Source organism: Asterias amurensis, chromosome 6 (assembly GCF_032118995.1).
Source record: "Asterias amurensis chromosome 6, ASM3211899v1".
In the NCBI taxonomy this organism is placed as follows: domain Eukaryota; kingdom Metazoa; phylum Echinodermata; class Asteroidea; order Forcipulatida; family Asteriidae; genus Asterias; species Asterias amurensis.
The window spans coordinates 13,783,278-13,808,634 of NC_092653.1; the positions used below are offsets into that span (position 1 = coordinate 13,783,278).

Consider the following 25,357-nt stretch of genomic DNA (forward strand, 5'->3'; position numbering starts at 1 on the left):
AAACACAAGCAAATCCGGAAAGCAAATATAGATGATTGAGAGATGAGGGTAGATTGGGTAAGGACATGAATTGCGGTGGGAGAGGGAACAGTAGGGAATTTGGAACATAGACAACACAGTTCGAGCTGGCCAGGGGCCGATTTATAAGACTATAATCCTATCTCGAGTATAACCCGTCCTAAACTTGCGTCCTAACGTCTTCGATACGGCACTCCTGTGAACTCGTCCTAAGTCCTAAGATTAATTCTAAGGGTGCGTTCGTTTAGCTTCCCTGGGTCGACCCCGGTCTGCCCCGATACGTTCGAATAGCTTTGACGGGGCTCACCCGGGTCAGCCCCCAGTGCCCTGCTTGTGGAGTGGGTCACTTGGGGTGACCTGAGGTGCATACCGTCACCACGAGAGGGCGAGTGTGATCGTTCGATTAGCTCTTGTCAGGGGCTCACCCGAGTGAGCACTGCGGGGTCGACCCAGGGAAGCTTATCGAACGCACCCTAAGTTAGGAAGAGTTTGGTGAAAGTGACGGCAGGATTAACAAATGTGCACTTAAACACTGTAACCCGAAAGTCTGTCAACCCCCAAAAATGTACAATACTCTTTGACGTCCGCGGGGCCCGAAAAGGGAAGTTTCGTTGGAAGAATGAAAACTGCATTATTTGAACACAAAACAGTTATATCTACCGCGCAATACCATTGAGACCAATGCTGTTATTCACAGCATTTAAATTAAAAGCCTTTCAGTCGAGTTACTGTACCGTGGAGATCACACGTTCATTATTTGAATATCAATGCACCAAGTATAGGTAAGCCGTTATATTATGACATGAAGAAGGGGATGCCACTGGAAATAAGACGGGCAGAAAGTATGGGAGCCGCGAAATGCTAACACACTCTCTTATTAAAGGAACACGTTGCCTTGATCGGTCGAGTTGGTCTTTGAAAAGCGTCCGTGAAGCCGATTGGCATTTATGGTGCTCCGGATCCTTAGAAACGGCAAAACAAGTTTATTATACTTGTGGTACCTTGATCACATAAGGAAGTTAGTTGGTAAAAAACATTACCTGAATTCTGGAACATTTTCCCGTAATTTACATCTTGCCGACAGCGATAACTCCATAGGTATGTAAAATGTTCTATCACTCATTAAGAATGTGGGTGTTTTGGAGTCAATAATGTACCGAGAGTTCCAGTTGTGTGTCACTTACAACCCTAAATGGGTGCGGCGCTGGAAGTTGGGGGACATGGGGCCTGATGGGGAAGGGCAATGGCATAAAGGTATTCGGTGCTATTTAAAGGCAGTGGACACTATTGGTAATTGTCAAAGACTAGCCTTCACAGTTGGTGTATCTCAACATATGCATAAAATAATAACCTGTGAAAATTTAAGCTCTATCGGTCATCGAAGTTGCGAGATAATAATGAAAGAAAAAACACCCTTGTCACACGAAGTTGCGTGCGTTTAAATGGTTGATTTCGAGTTCTAAATTTGAGGTCTCGAAATCAAATTCGTGGAAAATTACTTCTTTCTCAAAAACTATGGCACTTCAGAGGGAGCCGTTTCTCACAATGTTTTATACCACCAACCTCTCCCCACTACTCGTCACCAAGAAAGGTTTTGTGCTAATAATTATTTTGAGTAATTACCAATAGTGTCCATGCCTTTAAATGTAGGATAATTGGCAAGTACTCCCAAAATTATCATAACACTTACTTAGTAAGAACCACTGGAGCTGTTGATGTTGATGTGGATGTCAACATTCATTGACATCATGACGGATCCCTTCCAAGTTATATATTATATAGTTTGGATATTTTTCATCCCCCCCAAAAAATAAATAAATAAATAAATAAATAAATAAATAAAATAAAAAAGAATCTGAGATACGCTTCCTGCGCGACGCGTTTCTCAGATCTCACGAGGGTCGGTGTCCGTTCACGAATGATAAATAAAATCGGCTACGAATGGTCGACGTTCGTCTGAAAATACCGTGAACGTTTGTTGGTGTTCTCTCAACAAGTGATGTAGATAATCACACGGGTTTCAAACCACTTAGTTGTGTATTTTTTCCGATCTTTTGTTGTTGTTCCCCTGCACCCTCTTGTTATTAATTCTCATCACAACAACCCGGTTTTTCAAACCGGTATTAAAGAGTTCGCAATGATCAATCGTCAGCTCTTGTATGCATCTTAAACTACTCTGACGAAACAAACTGAGTCAGAACTATAGTATCATCAAAAGTTGTCAAACTGCAATTTGGAGTGTATGCGAATAATAGAACACTTTTCATCGTCACATGAGATCCATCCTATTTCATCTTAAAAAAAATATAGGCCTATTCGTTGAAATAATCGAATAAATAAAACAAACAAATAACACGTCTGGACTGGACTCAACGAAACAAAATTATAGATGAATCCCATCCGTCCTCATTTGCTTACGGGTATCAATAATTGGATTGTACTTGTTTGCAACTAAACAACACAGAGGAAGGTCTTGCAATTACAATTGTTGTGGGTTAGAATCCCCCAAGCTTACCGCTGATTTCACAATGATTAGTTTTGTCGTATATTCATTAGTTATATATACTGAATCACAATCTGAATCTTGATTTGTGCAATTCACAATTCAGAATCATTGCGTTAAAGGCAGTGGACACTATTGGTAATTACTCAAAATAATTATAAGCATAAAACCTTTCTTGGTGACAAGTAATGGGGAAAGGTTGATAGTATAAAACATTGTGAGAAACAGCTCCCTCTGAAGTGACATAGTTTTCGAGAAAGAAGTAATTTTCCAAGAATTTGATTTCGAGACCTCAAGTTTAGAATTTGAGGTCTCGAAATCAAGCATCTGAAAGCACACAACTACGTGTGACAGGGGTGTTTTTTCTTTCATAGTTATCTCGGAACTCTGACGACCAATCAAGCTCAAATTTTCATGGGTTGGTTATTTTATGCATATGTTGAGATACACCAAGTGAGAAGACTGGTCTTTGACAATTACCAAAAGTGTCCATTGTCTTTAAACCTGTATATGAAAGAGATTGGCTGTTGCCAGCTTGGCGGTTAAATCCCCTTGTGGGAGTTTTGCCGAGTTCCTTTGACGGGAAGATCATCTTAACTAAAGTACCCCGATTCAATTTAACATCTATTAAATCGTTTTTGCAGTACCCGCTGGATTCGAACTGCCTCTATCGGGCAATCTCTGTGGTCTAGTTAGTATGATAAGGTCGTGGGTTCGATATCAACCCCGGGTAATATGCCTGATTTTTTTTCAACAGAACTCGGGTAAGTATATCGAGTGTATACAGTGTTATAACACCACTTACAAATATTCTGCCGTTTCATTGGTTTAGAGCGCGTCACATGATATGTCTTAGTTTTACTAGACGGCGGCCGTGTGATAGTGCATCGTTTGCCGTGTGATAGTGCGTCGTTTGCCGTGTGGTAGTCCGACGACTATCACACGGCGTGCAGTACCCATCCGTCTTTTTACCCACCTCGAACCCAATCAGTTGTACATGTGTGTATCTGAAACACGCATACGAAAGTTACGTTTATGAAGATGATAAATAGTCTGTTGTGGGGTAAAAACTGAACCCAAATTTTGACTGCTTTAACTCGTGCTATGGTTAAAACTACGTCCCTCGGTGATCCCCGGACCGTTCATTTTCCCCGAGGGAGTCGTAGTTTTAACCATAACACTCGAAGTATAGTCAATATTTGTATACTAACACACTTCGGTGTATATGAGTTAAAACCAAAATGAATATAAATATAGTTCAACTCCCAACCGCAGAAAAACATATTACAAGCATAAAGCGGGTATTATTTATGCTATGTACAGCGCTTTGTATTTGTATAAATTATTCCCTATAAATTTACGTTTGTTTACTAAAACAATAAGCAACTTTGTGGTTGACGGGAGTATATTTGTTATTTGTCACATTTCTTTAGGAAACAATGGGATCCACTGAATTGACACTGTTTCTGTGTTGTCTTGGTGCCTTTATCTGCATCTGTCAGTCATCAACCTGCAGTCATGCGCAGTGTGTTTACGACTACGTCACTGCAAAGGCTGACTGCTCCTCGCTCAATCTTGACTGCATCCCCGTCAACTACCCAGACGCCCTCATCATGGATCTAAGCCACAATAACATATCAGAGCTGTCACAAGACGATTTCAATGGCACATTCTCCAGGCTGGCTGAATTGTACCTCGACCACAACAACATATCTGATGTGATGTCACTGCTTGGATCCAATGAGCTGGAGAGCCTGCAAATTTTGTCAGTAAAGCACAATTTAATTTCTTACTGGTATTATTATAATGCTTGTCAGCTGAGCTCTCTCATTGAGCTATCAGTAGACTATAACTCCATTACATACATGTACATGAACATTAATACTCGTTCAAGCTGCAGGAAGTTACAGCGGTTCTCGGCCGATTTTAATTTAATCAAAAATGCATACGTATACTTGTATAAACTGTCAAATATTGTCATAAGCCTGCAATACAATCGACTTAACAGTGTGGATGGTTGGTTTCAACATGGTGAAAATGCTTCTCTTCTTTTAGATCACAATGAAATACGATATTTACATTTTCCTATCTATAATAACCACATAGCCGACACAATTTCACTTAATCACAACCAACTACAGTCGGTATACGTGTACATTGGAGCAACATATACATTTAACGTTGGCAGTAACGGGTTAGCAAACTGGAATGGAACCAACATAAGAGACTACTACGCGATGAAGAGAATGGACATGAGCAACAACTCGTTCGATTCATTGATTCAGCCACCCTGGGCCGAGGCTCTAGAGTTCTTAAATGCCGATACCAACCTGCTGGCAAACCTGTCCTCGACAACCCTGTCAGGATTTGTCGATCTGACTGAACTGCATGTAGCCAATAATCGTCTCTTGTTCATCTCACCCACTGCACTGAGTCAACTCTCCATGCTTCAGTCACTGTATCTCGACGACAATGACCTGACGTCTTTGTTTGGAGGAGTATTTTCTAATCAGTCTTACTTAGTTGAGCTATCTATCACCAACAACCGACTCACCATGTTACATCCTGATTACTTCATGGGTCTGGTGTCGTTGGAGCGTCTGTACCTCGCAGGGAATCAACTCACTAGCGTCAACGCACAGATGTTTCAAATGGTGCTGGAAATTCTTACCTTGGACTTATCCCAAAATGAGCTTCAGCTTGTTGACCTGCATGACTGTGCCCTTCATCTTACAAACCTACAAAATCTCTCACTGCCTCACAATAAGATTCACGACACAAACACTATCTTGGGTTTCTGTGACAACTTGCAAGTACTGGACATGAGTTATAACTTGATCCAAGTCGTCCCCGGTGATTCTCTATCTGGGAGGAATAGAGCATTATCCCAACTCGAGCTAGAAGGCAACCCACTGCAGTGTGACTGTAGGCTCACAGGTCTACGAGACTGGCTGCGCAACAATCAACCGCACGTTGAGCCTCGATGTGAAGGACCGAATCATAACTACGGGTCGGTGATTTCAGACTTGGAGATTTATGATCTCTCATGTCAACCACCGATGGCGATGGTGGACATCAAGCAGCTGACAGCCCTGGATGGACAATCTGTGACTCTCAAATGTACCGCTACTGGCATTCCTGCTCCGAACGTAACATGGCTCTCACCAAACGACACAGAGATAACTCATGACTGGCAGGGAAGATTCACCATTCTGCAAGGAACAATTCTGCATATCATACCTGTTGAGAAACATGACCAAGGGAGGTATACATGCCTTGTCCAAAACATATTGGGTGAAAAGAGTAGAGCTGTTGTCAACCTTACAGTGACTAATAGCACTAAATCCGACGCCCCACAGCCACAGCCACAACCAAACTCACTGGCTTCATCCGTTCTCCCCACAATGTTCATCAGCATCATAATAACGGTTGCTGTAATTGCTGTTATCATATTTCTCCGTCGGTATCGCAAGAAACATCACAGCCGAGCAGCAAACTCCACATCCGCAACTAAAACCTCCCATCTGAAAGTTGGCTTCCGTAAAGGTGGCACCGCTGACTCGGAGAGAGGTTGTGTGAACAAAGTTCTGGACGAAGACTATGAGATTCCGAATGAACAGCAGGCTCCTCAGCAGACCACACGTTATGCGAATAGTCCTGCTACAGGGCGTCGCCAACCATCTCCGACCCATGCTCAGACCTATGAGGATCCTAGTGGAGGCAACGGAGACAGCAAGGGAGATGAAGAAGTATATGAGAGTGTGTCTGACCCTTATTTTTGAAAAATTAAAACGAAGCTGGCTTTTACACAGATATACAGAAACGCTGGATGTTTTTAGGGTGTTCACAACTATTTTGAAAATAATTATATAGTCACAATTTTTTAACAGAAAGATGGTCATGGTTGAAAACAGTTTGAACACAAATGTTTGAACACAGCTAGTTTTAAGCAATTTGTTTATAAATCTGAGGACAGATTGGGCTTAAAACAAGAACAAGTTTGTAATCTCAAACGTGTAAGGTCACAGAGTGCGGACACTGGGGTCGATTTCACAAAGAAAGCTTACTTTTAATAGGACCAGGGGTGGATTTCACAAAGGTAGTCCTAACTTAGGACTAGTCCTAGGCAAAGCTAAGAGATAGGACCAGTCCTAAGTTAGGATGAGTTACTGGTCCTAACTTAGGACCAGTCCTATCTCTTAGCATTGCTTAGGACTAGTCCTAAGTTAGGACTACCTTTGTGAAATCCACCCCAGACCTATGGGAGTTATTCAAAACTTAAAGGCAGTGGACACACTTGGTAATTACTCTAAATAATTATTAGCATAAAACCCGACTTTGTAACGAGTAATGGGGAAAGGTTGATGGTATAAAACGATGTGAGAAACGGCTCCCTCTGAAGTGACGTAGTTTTCGAGAAAGAAGTAATTTTCCACGAATTTGATTTCGAGACCTCAAGTTTAGAATTTGAGGTCTCGAAATCGAGCATCTGAAAGCACACAACTTCGTGTGACAAGGGTGTTTTTTCTTTCAATATTTTCTCGCAACTTCGACTACCGATTGAGCTCAAATTTTCACAGGTTTGTTATTTTATGTTATATGTTGAGATACACCAAGTGAGAAGACTGGTCTTTGACAACTACCTATAGTGTCCATTGCTTTAAATGTTTGTGAAATCCACCCTTGACAATGACCATTGTTGTCCCTGGGCTTTGAAGCTCACTTTAACTATTTTTGTTCCATGACGTTCTCTGCAACGGTTTTTATTTTTTATAAATTTAAATCTCTTCACGCAACAACAAAAGCCAAAATGCTTGTTCGTTACATAATTTGCAATTACAATTATAAGCGTTTAAATTTTAAACTTGTATGAAGAAAAATATGCTAAAAATGAATTGAAACATAATACATGACTTTGCCGTGTAAGACACGACTAAATACATACTTCCTATAAAAGTGTCATTCACCTTTCCTCTTTCTTTGGGGCTGAAAGCTATATAAAGTCCAATTATATTAAAATAATGAGTTGGGTAGAATGATGGCCTTTAATTAGCTTTCGATCCAAACCGGACCTTATTCAGAGGCATAAAACAAAATTATCAATTTATAGAAAAAAAAGAGGGGAAAGGGTTTAAGGGAAGGATACAGAAAAAGCGGGAAAATTATAGCCAATTAAAGTTTCTATTTCAGAAATAATTGGCTATGAACCAATAGGAGTAAAGTGGTGAGGGCAAAGGATGTTCAGTATGAAAGGATGGATTACTGGACCATAAAAGTGGTAACAAGTTTCATTATTTTGTATACGTAGTGAGGTGTAGAATATTGTAAACACTAATGACTTATACACTCCTAAACTTCGGGGTCAGAATTGTCCCGGACAAAGACCCGAATAATATGGTACAGATAGTAACTTAAAATTGTATGTTGCGCTCTTTGCAAACATTAATTATCACATAAGTCAATGTAAAAGAAAAAAAAAAAAAGAAAAAAAAAAATGAAAAAAAAAAAATTTGAAACACTAATAATTATTTGTATTAAAGGAACGTTACAGAATTGGTAAGAAACAAAAATCGTAAAGATAACAGATTTCCATAAAACTTACACAGTCTATTGAAGATGATAGTTGAACACATCCCTTGAAATATTACTGTCTGAAATGTCATATTTGATGAGAAATAAATAATCCAACTGCGGTAACCGATGTTAAATCTAATACTCATTTGATAAGAATATAGCTTTTGAATTTTAGTTTGTTAATTTTGTATTCAAGAGTTATCTAGTATGTATGTACTTTGAATTCCCGTTTTACATTATTTTTCTCTTATAGTTAATAGCTTTAGAGTTTTAGTCATTGTTAATTTTGTATTCCATAGTTGTTTATGTATGTACTTTGAATTCCTATTTTACATTATTTTTTTTCTCCCATGAAAACATTATATAAGCTAATAAAGCAAGTATTAATTTTTTAGAAACTAGAACATGTATATTGGTGGTGACTGGTTCACTCTAAGAACCACCGTGTCAGAAGTGACCCGGATTCGATTGTCGGGTCCCGGGTGGCTTGACACCATTCCGGGTTAGCTGACACATTACCGGGTCAGGCTATAGCCCGGTATATAAGTGGCATAACCATGGGATTCTAACACGGAATCTGCCTTAGTATACATTTTCGGAGTCATTTTGACATAGATTCCAGGTCATATTGACCAAGAAACGGGTCAGGGCCACACGGGGCTTAGAATCCGGCAAACTCCGACACGGAAGTTTGTAGATTGTGTTTTAGTGAGTCTGGATTGGCGGCTAAGTGGCTGCGGGTGTTATATTGTTGGCGCCATTAAAGACCCTTTTTTTTTTTGCAACGTCACGACAGCCCGATTTTTGGTAACCGAGGATGGAAACCTATGAAAAGCCTTATGCAAATCAACAACAGAGTTTCATAGTTTGTGTAAATGTTACACAAACAGTCAAAATTAAGTTGAATTTGTGGAGACGAATCAACAAATCATAAGAGATATTTCAGAAAAATTACAGAAAATATTGATTTTCAACACAAAAGAAAGGTCTGTACTTCAAAGCATGTAAAATGTTGTTGATCAGTCGCCAGCTGCTAATCCTGACACAGCTTTACAGTAACTTGATTGTTTGTGGTTAAACTATAATATTTCATAATCGGTACGAATTTTATATGAAAACGTTTTTGTGATTCTTTTAAAGGCACTAGACATAGTTACTAAAATAATTGCACAAAATAGTTACTTGGTAACGAGCAACGGAGAGCTGCTGACATGACCAAAACACTGTGAGGAACGGCTCTCTCTGACAGAAGTAACGTAGTTTTGAGAAAGAGGTCATTTCTAAAATAAAATAAAAATGTTAAAACTTTAAAATGACCAATTGCGTCAGTTTGTTCTCACAGATTTCGGTATTTTATGCATTAGTTCGTTGGGATACACCCAGTGAGAATATCGGTCTTTGACATCCAAATGTGTCCAGTCCTTTAACATGATTTCCTCAATCACATCTTTATGATACCAATACAGAATGCGGTGAACTAAATAAATCCATTTCACAATGTAGGAGATGGAGATGGTGGTGGCATTAAAATGCATGAAATTGAGATTTTGTCTAATTTTGCATGGTCTGTGTTCAACTTTAAAAATGCCATTTTTTGTTACAATGTCATAATGGTCACAATATTGGTCTCTCCGTCACTGGTCCCGGAGTCAGAATACCCAGGAACGGGTCAAACTGATGCCGAATCTGAGAGACATTAAATAAGGGAATCAATGTGTGGTGAAGAGGTTTTCAACTAGTGGTTTAATCCCAACGAGGCCTGGTTCTTGATAATTTTACCGAGACGAAGTCAAGGTAAATTATAAAGAACCAGGCCTCGGCGGGTTTAAACCACTAGTTGAAAACCGATTCAACACACTTTGATTCCCATTTATAAATACCTTTTCGGTCAAAAACATCATCACTGTTTGGTCAAAAAGTAAAATAAATGCAAAAATCATAATTGTTAAATGATTTCTTTCAACACAACACCCCTCCAGCTATGAATAGGTAAAGCCCTCCGCCGCCCTCGGGTAAACAACTCCTTATAAGGGAATGCTGTGCGCGTCGCGCGTATCGCGTGATGTGGCACAACTGTTACAGCCGTTGCTCTCGACCAATAAGAATGAAGAAACTGTCTTATAAGAACAGGGGCAAGGTCGCGTGTCACGCCCATAAATTAACACTTTTTACCGGTCATAAACAAAGGTTTATACACACCCACTAGACGCGCTCTCCACCAATAGGAATAGCGAAACTGTCTGAGGTATTTATGAATACACTTTTTAATTCCGTTCCTTGGGTCAGCTGGCGCGCTGGCGTAACCCACAATAGACTGTGCAAGTCTCGTGCGCGCCGGAGCGAGAAAACACGACAACTGAATAACTTAATTTTTTTATGAATCAAATCTTCGCTTAAATTTTTTTCTTAATGCCGAATCTGAACAACAAAAATACCAAATAGAGCTTGTTTAAATTAGTTTTAGCTTTATAAACAAATACACAATTATCGGTTAAAGTCTATGTATAGACAAAAGTAAAACTCTGGGACAAGGATGTTTGTTTGATCTAAATGTTTTGAAACCCCTTTTGTAAATCTACGCCCAAATGTGAAACTACGGAAAGCTGGTTTATACGCGGACGCACGATGGTCGCAAGGGCGTTAGATAAACGCGTGACGCATTTTAAAGAGGAAGCCGACGCCTACGCGACCAATGAAAAGTCTTTCAACCCCGCGCAACCAAAACAAGCGTCTGCGTAAGTTTCGTGATCGGAGATGGGCACAATTCTTAATTTTTTACAAATAACCTGACCTGAGGTCTAGTTTAAATATCGGTTTTTCTTCGTTATTATGTTGACTTTATTTTTACTTTTACATATGTTGTTAATTAGTATTATATTTTTAACAACATATGTCATTTTTATGGTTATAAACTATATTAACTAAAGTAATGGACGAAACAAAATCTCCCCAACGTAAAACTCCATAAGGTTGGGACCACAATGGTCCCGGAAGTTCAAATCTGCGCGAGACTTGCACAGTCTATAGACTCTTTAAAATGCGTCACGCGTTTATCTAACGCCCTTGCGACCATCGTGCGTCCGCGTATAAACCAGCTTTCAGTAGTTTTACATTCGGGCGTAGATTTACAAAAGGGGTTTCAAAACATTTAAGATCAAACAAACATCCTTGTCCCAGAGTTTTACTTTTGTCTATACATAGACTTTAACCGATAATTGGGTATTTGTTTAAAAAGCTAAAACTAATTTAAACAAGCTCTAATGGGTATTTTTGTTGTTCAGATTCGGCATTAAGAAAAAATTATAGCAAAGATTTGATTCATAAAAAAATTAAGTTCTTCAGTTGTCGTGTTTTCTCGCTCCGGTGCGCGCGAGACTTGCACAGTCTATTACAGGTAAGAACCCCTGAGCTGGAATCCTAGTCAACTGACCCGGGAGTTGGATGCTTCAACGAGTATTTGCGGGCCGATCAAGGTTCAAGATTCAAGGTTCATTTTATTTTCCACAGTATCAACAAATAAGATACACTATAGGCCCTACAAAAGTGCAGGAAATATCAAGATGATGATACCGGGATTCATTTTAGAAGCAGCTTGTGAGCAATGGTCCCTATAAAGACATGCATTTGCATTGAGACACATACTAAGACACTTTGGTGAATGAGCGAAAAGTACGTATAATATTGCTCGAGAGTAAACACTGCGTTTTAATTAATTAGCCGGAATCTCAGGGGGGGGGGGGGGCACAGAATCTCCTCACCGGCCACACCAACATAAAAACTTTAATTAGTATATGGGCCGTTTTGTCAGGAGATTCTGCCAGGAGGTTATGTTCATAACACCTATATCCACCTCCATGGTCTCAGAATAGCAGAAAAGCAGATATTATGGGCTTCAACTTTCTGCTACCTGGGGAAAGCAGATTAAACGTTTTGTATAGCGGCCGCTCTACTACCAGCTCCTACCGCCCCCCCCCCCCCCCCCAAAAAAAAGAAAGAAAATAACGAGCGCCCTCAACTGTCTGGCACATTTTCGTCTTTTTGTCAAAGTCGTCCTATTAGTTTCGTCTGCGCAGCAGCTGGTGTTGACGTTTGTGGTCAACAAAAGTGATTCACCGTTATTGAACCTTTGTTATTTCATATTCCTTTTGACATATCTGAAACTTGGAATTATACCACTCATTATTTTACTTCAACTGGGTTCTTTTGAGCTTTAAAAAGGCGCAGAGCAAGTAAGGAAAAGTTTCCGTATGGCGCCACCACTTTTTCATTCGAAATAAAATAATATAGTATCTAATTTACCTGATTGACATATCCCTTTTTGTAAAAATGAGTGAAAAAGTGGTGGCGCCATACGGAAAGTTATCCGCAAGGAAATTTAGCCGCCGGACCCCCAGCTGGATGGCAAGCAAGCCAAGGACACTTCTTCACTGAGAGTGAGACTGTACAGACTACTGCTGCCCGTCCGTCCACTCCATAGACTCATTCAGTGGTTTTTGGATGGGTTAAAGAAACGACGCTTTCTCCTGGAGCCTACTTACACACGATTGCCACAAATTTCATGACATCACTTTCTACTCCTAGTGTTATTATATTATGCCAAAATGAATTCAAATATTGGTGAGTATGCCGAACATCATTATCAATTATGCCGAATCTAGTGTAGTGGTGGTGCAACTTCTTCTTTTCGTGGGTTTATTGCATGTTGTTGTTCATTGTTATGCTTGTCAAACTCAAACATTAAATTGTCACTGTCAGTGTCAGAATCAGATTGTGGGCTGTATGGCTTCTGAATCGGAGGAAAAGTTTCCAAATGGCGCCACCACTTTTTCATTCGATATGTAATAATAATTAATATAGTAGGCCCCCTATCCTATCTTATTTGCCTCAATGAGATGTATCCCTTTTTGTAAAAATGAGTGAAAAAGTGGTGGCGTCATTGTCCATATAATATGGACTGAATAGCACCCTGAATAGCACCCCGAATAGCACCCCGAATAGCACCCTGAATATATCCGAATGGCACCCCGAACAAAGTACGCATTGATGACAAAATAGGGAGATATTCAAGTATAGGGCTAGCACAGTCAATTGTACTCCTAGCAATGGTTATATATGAGGTTCTATCTGTCTATCTTCCATTTTCAAACAAAGGTTCGTTCCGCTCGTCTCCACGATAGCAGAATCACCTCCTCACGAGTAGCTCAATTCAATTGGTTGGGAGTGCTGGTGTCATGCTAAAAAGTGTCCGTAGCTAAATAGTGTCCGCTTACTTCTAGAAACTGGTGTAGGCTCACAGGGGAGCCCTAGTTTCTAGAAGTAGCAAGTAGTGTCTGCCTATTGGCATATATTGGGATCTGATTGGTCCTGCGTCTATGATGAGGTCATATTGTTTGCTAAATAGTGTCCATATGGTAAGTGTGCATTATCATTGCGTGCCCAAAATTGCTTCTGACCTGGCAAGATTGAATAACAACAGATAAGATAATTTTTCCCCTCTGAGTTTGCCTTAATATAATTTTGTTTGAACGCTTTCTTTGTTGTATGTGATTACAACAGAACAAATAAAAGGTCAAAACAATATTTGAAAAGGCAATTAGAAATTCAGATGAAAAAAAAATATCTTCACCTCGCCAAATAATGTCCATTCCCGAACATTGTCAAACACTGTCCGCCAACTAGCCTACTATACTGTCTGTTCAAGCCCGCCCAAACTGTCAACTTACCTCGCCAAATAATGTCCATTCCCGAACATTGTCAAACACTGTCCGCCAACTAGCCTACTATACTGTCTGTTCAAGCCCGCCCAAACTGTCAACTTAACTCCCCAAAAGTTTGGGATCTGAGTCAACAGTTTGGGCCAAATACTGACCATTCTCTGCCAAATACTGTCTGTGCGGGCATGCATACATGAGATTGCAGCATGGTGGTGCCGGGCACTTAATCTGAGGACACTATTTGCCACATTCTCCGTGCCAAATAGTGTATGTCACCCACTGCGTATGCTCACGGACACTGTGACTTCATGTGTAATTATTGGCGGACACTTTTCAGCATGACGACACCGGCACATATGCTTCAAATTCTGCTCTAGTCAATTTTCCATTTCAAATTTATTGATTGCAACTTATTATTGTTCAGATGATGGCAGGTAGGTTATTTTGTTTCTGATCGTTTAGGCCTACTTTGTTTCTTTTAAACTTAGTTATTGATCAGAAGCTCTACAAAATTTCAGGGGTCAAAGTAACCTGCTTATTTTAGAGTCCAAAAAATTGCAGTTTACTTTTTACTAAGTTCTTGACATTTCCTAATTGATTTACCAGTTGAGAATGGTGGCCTGATTGAGAATGCAAACCATCTACTCTGTGGCAAAGAAGATCTTTTTGATGGAATTACACTTTCTACTGCAGACGAGCAGTGGAGCTCAGCATCAGAGTTTGGCCAGAGGCTTCAAGGTACAGTTCACTTAAATTTGTTTGTAAAGTGGCTTGTTGTGGTCGAGCGGTCAGGTGCATTGGACTCAAGCTCTGGTGTTTCTGATCAGCAGACTGTTAACTCGAGAACAGTCTTCTCACTTGCCAGTGTATCTCAACAAATGCATGAAAAAAAATGAAAACTGTGAAAACTTGAGCTCAATTGGTCGTTGAAGTTGCAAGAGAATACTGGAAGAAAAAAGGCCCTTGTCACACAAGTTGTGTGCTTTCAGATACTTGATTTCGAGACCTCAAAATCCAATTCTGAGGACTTGAAACCATATTCAAATATTTTAGTGATAAAATTACTTCTTTCTCAAAAACTACTTTACTTCAGAGGGAGCCGTTTCTCACAGTGTTTTATACTAAATCATTATCAACAGCTCTCCATTGTGCGTTACCACGTTTTTGTATGCTAACAATTATTTGGAGTGCTTACCGATAGTGTCCAGTGCCTTTTAAGCTTACAGTTGACACTTACAGTCGCCTGGAAATAGAATTTTCATTTTCTCAAACATTGTTTAGTAACAATAAAACAATTTTTTTTAGTAATTGTTTGTAACGATTTATATGTTTAAACAATAGATATAAAGTTGGTTGGGGGTTGACTCCGCCTACCCCTTTTGTGACGTCAATCGAGGCAGACTTTGCCTTGATGCATAAAGTAAACAAATGTGCAAAGTACATGCAAGTCCAAGTTGTGAGTTCTGTTTGTACGTTTCGAAAAAAAGTAGTTTTCTTGCATTTTTTTGGCAATGCCGACCAAGTGTATTGCTGCTGGATGCAGGAAAACACTTAAAGATGGGGTCAGTCTGCATGGCCAATTTTTTTAGAACCTTAGTTAACTGTTTATTCACATTCCACTAATCAAAACATTATTAATAGTGACAAAAGCTTTATTTTGACAAAATACCACTTCCAGGTGACTTTAATCATTATTATTGCTACATGTATGTATGTCCTTCTGATGGGACAAAAAGCTGTAGGGTTCTGTAGGTCTCGTGTGTTGTGTACATGTGTTGAATAATGCTACTTAGGTTTAGCCTGAGATGTCAGATGAGTTGTACGGCTGATGCCTGGTCGTTGAATGAACTCAAGGGAGTGAAACATCACACAGAATGGTTTCAGGAATACGATTGTCATGGCCAGGGCTTACATCGTCCTGGTTGCGCGCCCCTGGTCACACCTGTCTGGTTAATTCTTACTTTTTCATGTTGCGTAACGCATGCATTTAAAACAACCAGTTACATTTGTTAAAGGCAGTGGACACTATTCATGCTATTGGTAATTACTCAAAAAGTATTTACAAATTATATAGCATAGTATAAGCAATTATAAGCATAAAACCTCACTTGGTGACGATTAACATGATTAATGAGGAGAGGTTGATGGTATAAAACATTGTGAGAAACGGCTCCCCCTGAAATGCCCTCGCAACTTCGTCGATTAATTGAGCTCAAATTTTGACTGGTTTGTTATTTTATGCATGTTGAGATACACCAAGTGAGAAGACTAGTCTTTGACAATTACCAGTAGTGTCCAGTGTCTTTAAAAAAGGAGGTATTTAATTGCCCCAGTGTTTCTGGCAGAGGTTGGTTGCGCGCACCTAGGACCATTAGGAGGAGCACCTTGGTAACCCTTGGAAGTTCTAAATGGGTCTCATAAACTCAAAACAAAGTCTGCTTACAGTTAAAATCAATAATGACTGCTTTGATTATACGCTCCCTTGGGGTGTGATGAATTGCTATTTTAAAACAAAGAACAAGTTTCAAACTGTTTATAGTCTTCTTCTTCTTCCGTAAAAGTACAGTCCACCATCTGGGCCCAATTTCATGGCTCTGCTTACCGTAAGCACAGAATCGGCACTTACGGAAGCAGTGAACTATGTGCTTACGGCAAGCGTATTTCACGGGTTAGTGACAAATTTTGGCTTCTGCGCTTGCGTACTCCACGTTACTATGCATTCTACGCTTACAAGGCTAGCCCAGAAATTCGGCGCTTGCACGTAAGCGGGGAATCGTGATCGTAAGCACAGAATTCGGCGGTAAGCAGAGCCATGAAATTGGGCCCAGGTGTATTACGTACTGTGGCCTCAGCCTCATTCAGCCTGCAGATAATTCATTTATTAATTTGTTTCTTTCTTTGCGGGGTTGGGGCCTCCATGGGGCAAATAATATTATGAAGAAAACAAATCGTAAAGCTGAAAAGATTTTTTTTTTAAATAAAAGTGTGTTATTTTGTTATAAATGCTATAACATGGAGTGTGACACAGTTTTATTTCACAAATAAATTTGTGAAACAAATGTTGAACAAAATTTACTGCATTAAATATTATATTGTGACATTGTATAATCCCTGCCCATATGAAAAACGCACTCTGGTTTTTTAAAGTGTTTTTTTCAGGTCAACATTTTTGATAATAGTAATATTACCAATGGTCTGCAATGTATGGTCATTTACCAACAAAGAACAATGATATTCTATACAAAGCATAATCAGGGAAAAAACACAGCACAAACAGACAATAGGATAGCCACAAGAAGGAAATTTACAAAGTGAAACATGTGAAAAGCCTCCCACAACACTTTACATACAATGGACAAAGGTCAGGTTTGCATACTGATATAGCAGACTCCTGGTTATTGTGCTATCAATAGTACATGGTGTACAATGTAGATGATTAGTAGGCCTACACGTATTGTAGTTGGAAAAGTCTACTAATCAAGCTGGGTCAATTACACATTGGATAGTGTTTTGAATGAATTTATAAATAAGTAAACAGACATTTCAACACTAATGGGCCAAAAAGATAACTTTGCAAGAGAGTCATGAGAGACATGAAAGTGTGAAACAAAAGTAACAAATTTATCACAACTACATAATAATAATATTTGAGTTTATATAGCGCTTTTTCACTCCCGAATGGGTGTCTCAAAGTGCTTCAAATTATTACCCATGGTCACTGGGCCTTAATTCACTCCTTAAACCATCTCAGCTCCCTGGGGAATACAGCCTCGTGCAACAAATGCGCTACTCGGCTAAATCAATCACAAGAACCATCTCTGCCCTCACAGGTACCCATTTACCCCTGGGTGGAGAGAAGCAATAATAGTTAAGTGTCTTGCTCAGGGACACAAGTAACCCACACACTGCTGTTCTGGTGTATTCCAAAGCTGTTTCTACTATGCTAAGCAAATATTAATCTGTGACATAATATAAATTACAAGGTCATTTGAAAAAGTGTTACATGTGTAACAAAGTGAGCCAATATATATTCATAACTCTTGAAGGTTGTCAGCATTTCAGCAACACTGAGACCATGGGTACAGGAAACAACACTGAAAAATGAAAGACATACACTTGTACATGGGAGTAAGAACCAAAAGTAACTATTTTGTCACCTAGTCTTTTCTGGTGCATTCCAAAGCTGTACATTATTGTTTCTACTATGCAAACCATTTATTAATCTGTGACATTATATAATATATATTATTGGACAGCCAATGTTGTGAGAAAATGTTGGAACATACTTTTTTTTTTTACTTATAATTTCTTTATACAATACTTTGACTGCTTATCTTGCGGGAGTGACTTACCCTTGGAGCTATCCCCAATCCCTGGGTTAGAAATAACATTATTATAATGTTTTAAAAAACTTTTAGATTCCCTGGAGCATTGGAAGTCACTGAACAAACGAGGTGTGTGGCTGAAGATTGCCATCCAGCATTCAGAGCTTATTCCAGAAGCAGTCAAGGTGAGTGACAGTACATGTAGGGTGAGATGTCTACAAAGTTTGGAAAACTTGGAGATCGTAGGGTCGGCAGGTTGAACCAGTTAAACTGTGAAGTCTGTTTCCAAGTATCCTGTTTATGTTTTAAAATAATAAAAAAATAATTTGGGGGGCTAATCATCCTTACTCGCAGCTAAGAGCTGAATTGCGAAGGACGTGGCTACAACGTGTTCGAGAAGCAGGCATGCAAGGGCACCTTTGGCTGCCAGCCACATCAACCCATTATGACCACGGAACACAGCCAAGATCTAAAGTGTTTGATTTTTCGCCGAGGGAGGAAAACCGGATGTTCTGGAAAACCCTCGTGGCACAGCAGAGAACCAACGCACAACTCAACTCACATATGGCCCCGTCCGGGAATCGAACCAGGGTCACCTTGGTGAGAGGCGTGCGCTTTACGCACACGCCAACCATGCCACCCGACCATGTAACCGAGGCAACTGTAAGAAAGAATTTAAAATGTTAGTACCTGGACACTGTTATGACATTTTTTTGTCTCTCATGAAGGTACATTTTAAAATAAACCACAAGGGAAACTGACATAAATTTGGGTTGAACTACTTTAAAAAAACTTTTTGCCGACTATATGTTTGAATTCCCGACGTTACGTTGATGGTAGGGGGGGGCTGTAACAATCCACAAAAGGGGGGGCATGACTTATTCGCTAATTACGCAAGTCAGATATGTCAAGAATAAACAAAACACATTTTATTGATGTTCAATACATATATCAGAAACAAATGACAGCAAAATTAACTGGTTTATTTGAATTCACTGCAGCATCCCTTTAAAGCCTGTGGACACTATTGGTAATTGTCAAAGACCAGTCTTCTCACTTGCTGTATCTCAACATATGCATAAAATAACAAACCTGTGAAAATTTGAGCTTGATTGGTCGTCGGAGTAGCGAGATAACTATGACAGAAAAAACACCCTTGTCACACAAAGTTGTGTGCTTTCAGGTTTCGAAATCAAATTCGTGGAAAATTACTTCTTTCTTGAAAACAATTCCACTTCAGAGGGAGCCGTTTCTCTCAATGTTTTATGCTTTATCAACCTCTCCCCATTACTCGTTACCAAGTAAGGTTTTACGCTAATAATTATTTTGAGTAATTACCAATAGTGTCCACTGCCTTTAAGCGAGATAACCAAAATCTGTCTTTTATGACTTTGTTTGTTCTCTTCTCAGAACCAGTTTGTTTTCCACCATGCACAACCGTTGTATGTGATGATGACAGCATGGTTGCCAAGTAATGAACCCAATCAGCTTCCAGGCTATGCCAGCAATTACATAGGTAGGTACACACACATTTCGTCAACATGGCTCACTGGGGCCTTTTTTTTCTTTTTTTCTCTTGGTGATGTCCCAGGTCATGAATTACACGCAGGCCACGCAGAGCTCATGTGCTCTTCAAACTCCAAGGTTTCCCATTTGACTTAAAGATTGTCCAATTGAAGTGCCCTTTTCAAAAATAATGAAAATGACCATACCCTTTCAACATGTTCAACAATGAAATTCCATCTCCAGTGTTCTCCAACATTTAAAAAGAAAACCTTGGTTGTACTACCCACGTCTGTGGCACCTGACACGTTTAAGAAATCGCCGTTTAAAATCCATCTGCCACATTCCCCCCCCCCCACTTTTTTGGAGAAGCCACAAGAATTGAGCACTTTTGTAGCTCAAACCCTTTACTGGCCACAAGACTGGAGGGCCTGTACATGTAAGATCGGAATCAAAATAAGAAGCACACTATTTACACAGTTTCACATTTGAGCTATTTTTAAAACAAGCACTAAGAGAATATCTTCTTTCTTATGGGCAATACTTCAATACTCAACGAAATTGAAAAAATGGAGTTAAGTGTGGCTGCAGTGTTTTTTAAAATAATTTAAACGATTAAACATGACTTTTTAAACCTGAAATATTTTGTATTGTTTGTTATTAAATGCGCAAGTATTTTAAAAATGGTTTTCAAGAGATTAGGGGAACCCACCCCGCCCCTAAAAGGGAGCCTTCATTTGCATAAACGTGACGTCATGTCGGTAATCGAGCCGTCGGGTCCCCTGGCTGTGTGCATATAGAGACTAGTGCACTGTGTGGCCTGGTACCTAGGCGCGTGTAGTTAGGGACCAGACTCTTTTTGCCGACGATATGTTTGAATTCCCGATGTGACGTCGATGGTAGGGGCGGTAACAATCCACAAAAGGGGGGGGGCATGACTTATCTGCTAATTACACAAGTGAGATATGTCGGAAATAAACAAAACACATTTTATTGATGTTCAATACATATATCAGAAATAAATGACAGCAAAATTAACTGTTTTATTTGAATTCACTGCAGCATCCCTTTAAGTGTTATTATTCAAAAGCCAAGATTGCCAGACTTGTAAAGACATCTAGTCTATTGGCACAAAACTGAGATCACTGGCCTCGGGCCTCTAGCCACGATGGTAATATTTTTCAAGCTTTAATAAATTTGTTTACCTCTAGTTGGTATGACTAAGGGAATCAATGTGTGGTGAAGAGGTTTTCAATTAGTGGTTTAGACCCAACAATGCCTGGTTCTTGACAAAGTCGAGGTAAATTATCAAGAACCAGGCCTCGGCGGGTTAAAACCACTAGTCGAAAACCGATTCAACACACTTTGATTCCCATTCATAAATACCTCTTCGGTCAAAAAACATCAACACTTTTTGTCAAAAAGTGAAATAAGTGCAAAAAATTATAATTGTTCAATGATTTCTTTCAACACAACACCCCTCCAGCTATGAAATGGTAAGGCCCTTCGCTGCCTCGGGTAAATAGGGGAATGCTGTGCGCGTCGGGCGTATCGCGTGATGTGGCACAACTGTCCCGGACGCTGCTCTCGACCAATAGGAATGAAGAAATGTATTATAAGCACAGGTGCAAGCTCGCGTGTCACGCCCATGTTTTTAACACTTTTTACTGGTCATAAACAAAGGTTTTTTATATGCACACCCACGTAACGCGCTCTCCACCAATAGGAATAGCGAAACTGTCTGAGGTATTTATGAATGATTAATTATGACTACTTATTGTTGTTTATTAGGAGTTGGAGGTTTTGTCACGAATGACAAGAACGAGCTTCTGGTGATTAAGGAGAAGTACACGTATGGAAGGAGGGCAATATGGAAATTACCAGGAGGCCATGCAGACCTAGGTAGGGGTTTTAAGTAATTATTGTTCACCCGGAATATTTTTCAGAATATAATAATCGACTTCTGGCTTTCACATACCAAAATACAATACTGAGCGCTACAGAAAATCCAGGCTACCCTTGTTAGCCAGAATTATGAAATAAATTATTGTGTTGCTGGGTAAAGTTTGACTTTTTGACTTTTTCTGGGGCTTTCCCGATAGTTTTGCCTGATAATCAGCATAACACTAACAAAAACCGTGGTCCATTAGTGAGACTGCAGGATTTGCAATCACACAGCTGTTGGTTTGAATTGTACCAAGCTAACAGTTGATTCAACAATGACTATAATCAGTAAATTGTCGTCTAATCACAATTTCTTGATTTGTGCAATTCGTATGAGACATTAAACCATTGTTTTTTTGAGAGAGATTGACATGTTGCCAGCTTTTGCTTTCATGATCCCCTTGTTGAAGTTTTCCAAGTTTCCTTGATGGCAAATTCGTCTAAAAAAAAATAAAAAAAAAAAAAAAAAAACCAATCTGTGAACCTACCCTTTAAGACAGTGGCTCTCTGTTTCAACTTTCCCTTTGCTCAGATGAAGAACTGGCCGCAACAGCCAAACGTGAGGTGAAGGAAGAAACCGGTATCGATGCAGAGTTTGTGTCCATCGTCTGCTTCAGGCATCAGCACAAGTACAAATTCAACCAATCGGATATCTACTTTGTGTGTCACATGAGAGCGCTGACCAACGAGATTAAAACATGCCCTCATGAAATTGCAGAGTGTAGATGGATGAATGTGAGTAAAAAATTCTCCCCCCCCCCAAAAAAAAAAGGTTAAATAATATGAATTCTCTGAATGCTTTTTTTTTTACGGTCAGTGAGAACTCTGTAAAAGTTATATTTAAAGGCAGTGGACACTATTGGTAATTACTCCAAGTAATTAATAGCATAGAACCTTACTTGGTGACAAGTAATGGGGAGAAGTTGATAGTATAAAGCATTGTGAGAAACGGCTCCCTCTGACGTGACATATAAAGAAAGAAGTAATTTTCCACGAATTTGATTCCAAGACCTCAGATTTAAATTTGAGGTCTCGAAAACAAAGCATCAGGAAGCACACAACTTTGTGTGACCATGGTGCGGCAAGGGTGTTTTTTCTTTCATTAATATCTCGCAACTTCAACGACCAATTGAGCTCAAATTTTCACAGGTTTGTTATTTTATGCATATGTCGAGATACACCAAGTGAGAAGACTGGTCTTTGACAATATCAATAGTGTCCAGGGTCTTTAACAACAATAATGAATAAGTCTAGTGACCGTGTCAGAGTTGCATCAAACACACTATGATTTTGTAACTCCGTTTCATCAGGACAATTTAACTTTACATGTACAAAGAGTGTAGTTGTTTCGCGGAAGATGATTTATGTAGGCCTATCATTGCCCTATATCAAGATTGCTGACTTTACACTGTGTATTTAAACCAAGTGGGTACTATCTCCAGAAAGTTATGGTGGGGATTCTTTTTTGATTGTCTTTTGTTAATGGGACAGCCTTAGTCATACTCTGTTTTATTTCGTCCTCCATCCTCTGTGCTCATTATTTGGCATTATTATGTGTATGTTTTTTTGGGAAGAGTGGTATACATGTACATTGTAGCATAAATGTTGAATTGAACTGAGTTGAAATGAAACAAGTTGAATTGATATGGTCTTTTGCAAAGAGCATACTGTATTTCAAATTGTATGTGGAATGTACGTAATGTAATCCTATACTATACGTATTGTATTTATAATCATGCATTCTCCTTATCATGCTCACATGTACATGGCTTATAAAGTTGTCTATTGTTTTTTCTTGATTGGACATGTTGGAATAACAACAAATTGATCAAGATGTATGTACTGTGCTACTAACCCACAACTTTGTATTCGCATTGTTGAGATTCATGAACTGTTTTTTTTAATACATTATTTGATGCAATTGTTGCTTGCCTTAATGTTTTATTTTCTAGCCTTTTCCTCTTTTATACTTTCTCCATCCAGTACTATAGCTATCTTTCTATTTCCTGATTAGGCCTATAAATACTAATTGTAAATAAGTGGTATCTAAAATATTAAATTTCCTTTACCTGAATTGAATTGAATTGAATGAAACTATTTTTCAGTTTCAAAGTTTTTACATTGTGTGTGGAATGTTCCCATGTAACACTCAATCCATCCTGTGGTTGCCATGTGATTTTTTAATAAACCTTTAATAGATTGATGAATTTATTAAATGGTTAATGACAAATGTTCATTTCGTTTCTCTTTCATGCCAGCTCGATGAATACCTGGTAGACCCAGATGTGACAAACTTCAACAAAGAGATCACCAAGCGCTACCTTCAGAACCAAAAGAGTAATCAAAGCATCCAACCAGATCAACTGTGGTCAACCTTCAGCAACGCCTACCAACTAATGTATTCAATACATGCTGGCAAAGCAGACTAGCACCCAGACTCATGGCATGGTAATCAAGTATCACTGTCCCAGGAGGACCTGTCGAATTTGACACTCATGCATGGCCTTTTCTGAGAGCAAGTTCGAGTGTGCACAATGGTTAACTAAAGGTTGACCATTTGCACTTGAACCCAGGCTGGTCGACCATTGGTCTTCACTGGTCCCAACAACATGTTCCATTCTAACATGTGTAAAGCACAGAGGGGAACCAGTGACTATAGCGATAATGCGGAAGATTGACTAGACTTTCATACGAGTCGTTCGAGTGAGCGCGTCACTGCGCATGTACGATGCTAGTCAATAGTCAACCACAGGTCGACTAAATGTTTCTACTCGAACAGAGGGGAACCAGTGACACTATAGCGAAAATGCGGAAGGTTGACTAGACTTCAAAGTGGGTCGTTCGAGTGAGAGCGTCACTACGCATGTACGTTGCTGGTCAATAGTCAACCACGGGTCAACTAAATGTGCCCACTCAAACTTGCTCTACGATGAAGGGGTTTGTTGGATAAAAGGCACTGTGCTGGTGTGCAATATGAAGTCATATGTGATGCAAAGTAACTGTACCACCAGAAAGTCACTCTTATTTGTATGGTCAGACAGCTCTCTCTCTCTCTCTTTCAAATTGTACTAACTGTATCGGATGTTTTTAACTGGAGCAGTATGAGATGCATGTAATAATAATGATAATAATAATTTGGAGGGCTAATCATCCTTACTCGCAGCTAAGAGCTGAATTGCGAAGGACGCGGCTAAAACGTGTTCGCGAAGCAGGCATGCAAGGGCGCCTTTGGCTGCCAGCCACATCAACCCATTATGACCATGGAGCACAGCCAAGAACAAAAGTGTTTGATTTTTCCATAGGGAGGAAAACCGGATGGTCTGGAAAACCCTCGTGGCACAGCAGAGAACCAACGCACAAGTCAACTCACATATTATGGCCCTGGCCCGGAATCGAATCGGTGTCACCTTGGTGAGAGGCGAGCGCTTTACGCACAAGCCAACCATGCACCCCTCATGTGTAGAGGTAAAGAAAGTCGGCTTACAAGCTGGATCAAAAATCAATGATCTGGTACAAAAAGTAGCATCCCCTTAAGATCAGTGAACGCCGCCTCAAGCTTGCTGGACACTGTGTCTGCCACTCGGAGCTTGGCGCTTGCCCAACCATCCTCTGGGAGCCCACCCAAGGCAAGGCTTCTAGTGGGAGAAGATGTCTCTCCTTTGTAGACACACTGAAACGAGACACCGGCTTGACCAGCGCTGAGGAACTTCGCTCCTGCATGCTGGACCGGACATCTGGAGAAAAATCACTGGGCAGGCTCGAGCTTCTAGATGGCG

At 39.8% G+C, this 25,357-nt stretch overlaps 2 protein-coding genes across 2 annotated transcripts; both read left to right on the top strand.

Moving 5' to 3' along the window:
* The first annotated feature begins 986 nt into the window (after window positions 1-986).
* On the top strand, window positions 987-6,303 carry LOC139938229 (uncharacterized). Its single transcript, XM_071933638.1, has 2 exons — window positions 987-1,116; window positions 3,955-6,303. Exon 2 carries the CDS (start codon window positions 3,961-3,963, stop codon window positions 6,301-6,303), a length of 2,343 nt encoding a protein of 780 aa, XP_071789739.1. The 5' UTR covers window positions 987-1,116; window positions 3,955-3,960.
* A 5,850-nt stretch (window positions 6,304-12,153) lies between these two features.
* Window positions 12,154-25,295, top strand: LOC139938280 (uncharacterized). The gene is made up of 8 exons (XM_071933694.1): window positions 12,154-12,199; window positions 12,427-12,712; window positions 14,416-14,547; window positions 18,228-18,319; window positions 19,545-19,650; window positions 21,429-21,539; window positions 22,114-22,316; window positions 23,840-25,295. The coding sequence occupies exons 2-8, from the start codon at window positions 12,697-12,699 to the stop codon at window positions 24,008-24,010; spliced, it is 831 nt and encodes a 276-aa protein (XP_071789795.1). The 5' UTR covers window positions 12,154-12,199; window positions 12,427-12,696; the 3' UTR covers window positions 24,011-25,295.
* Window positions 25,296-25,357: the final 62 nt, after the last annotated feature.

Bases quoted from the DNA above. Each gene is read 5' to 3' on its own strand.
- LOC139938229 (XM_071933638.1), top strand. From the start codon at position 3,961: ATGGGATCCACTGAATTGACACTGTTTCTGTGTTGTCTTGGTGCCTTT.
- LOC139938280 (XM_071933694.1), top strand. The intron at 19,651-21,428 runs GTAGGTACACAC...GTTGTTTATTAG, and splicing joins CTATGCCAGCAATTACATAG to GAGTTGGAGGTTTTGTCACG. The intron at 21,540-22,113 runs GTAGGGGTTTTA...CCCTTTGCTCAG, and splicing joins AGGAGGCCATGCAGACCTAG to ATGAAGAACTGGCCGCAACA.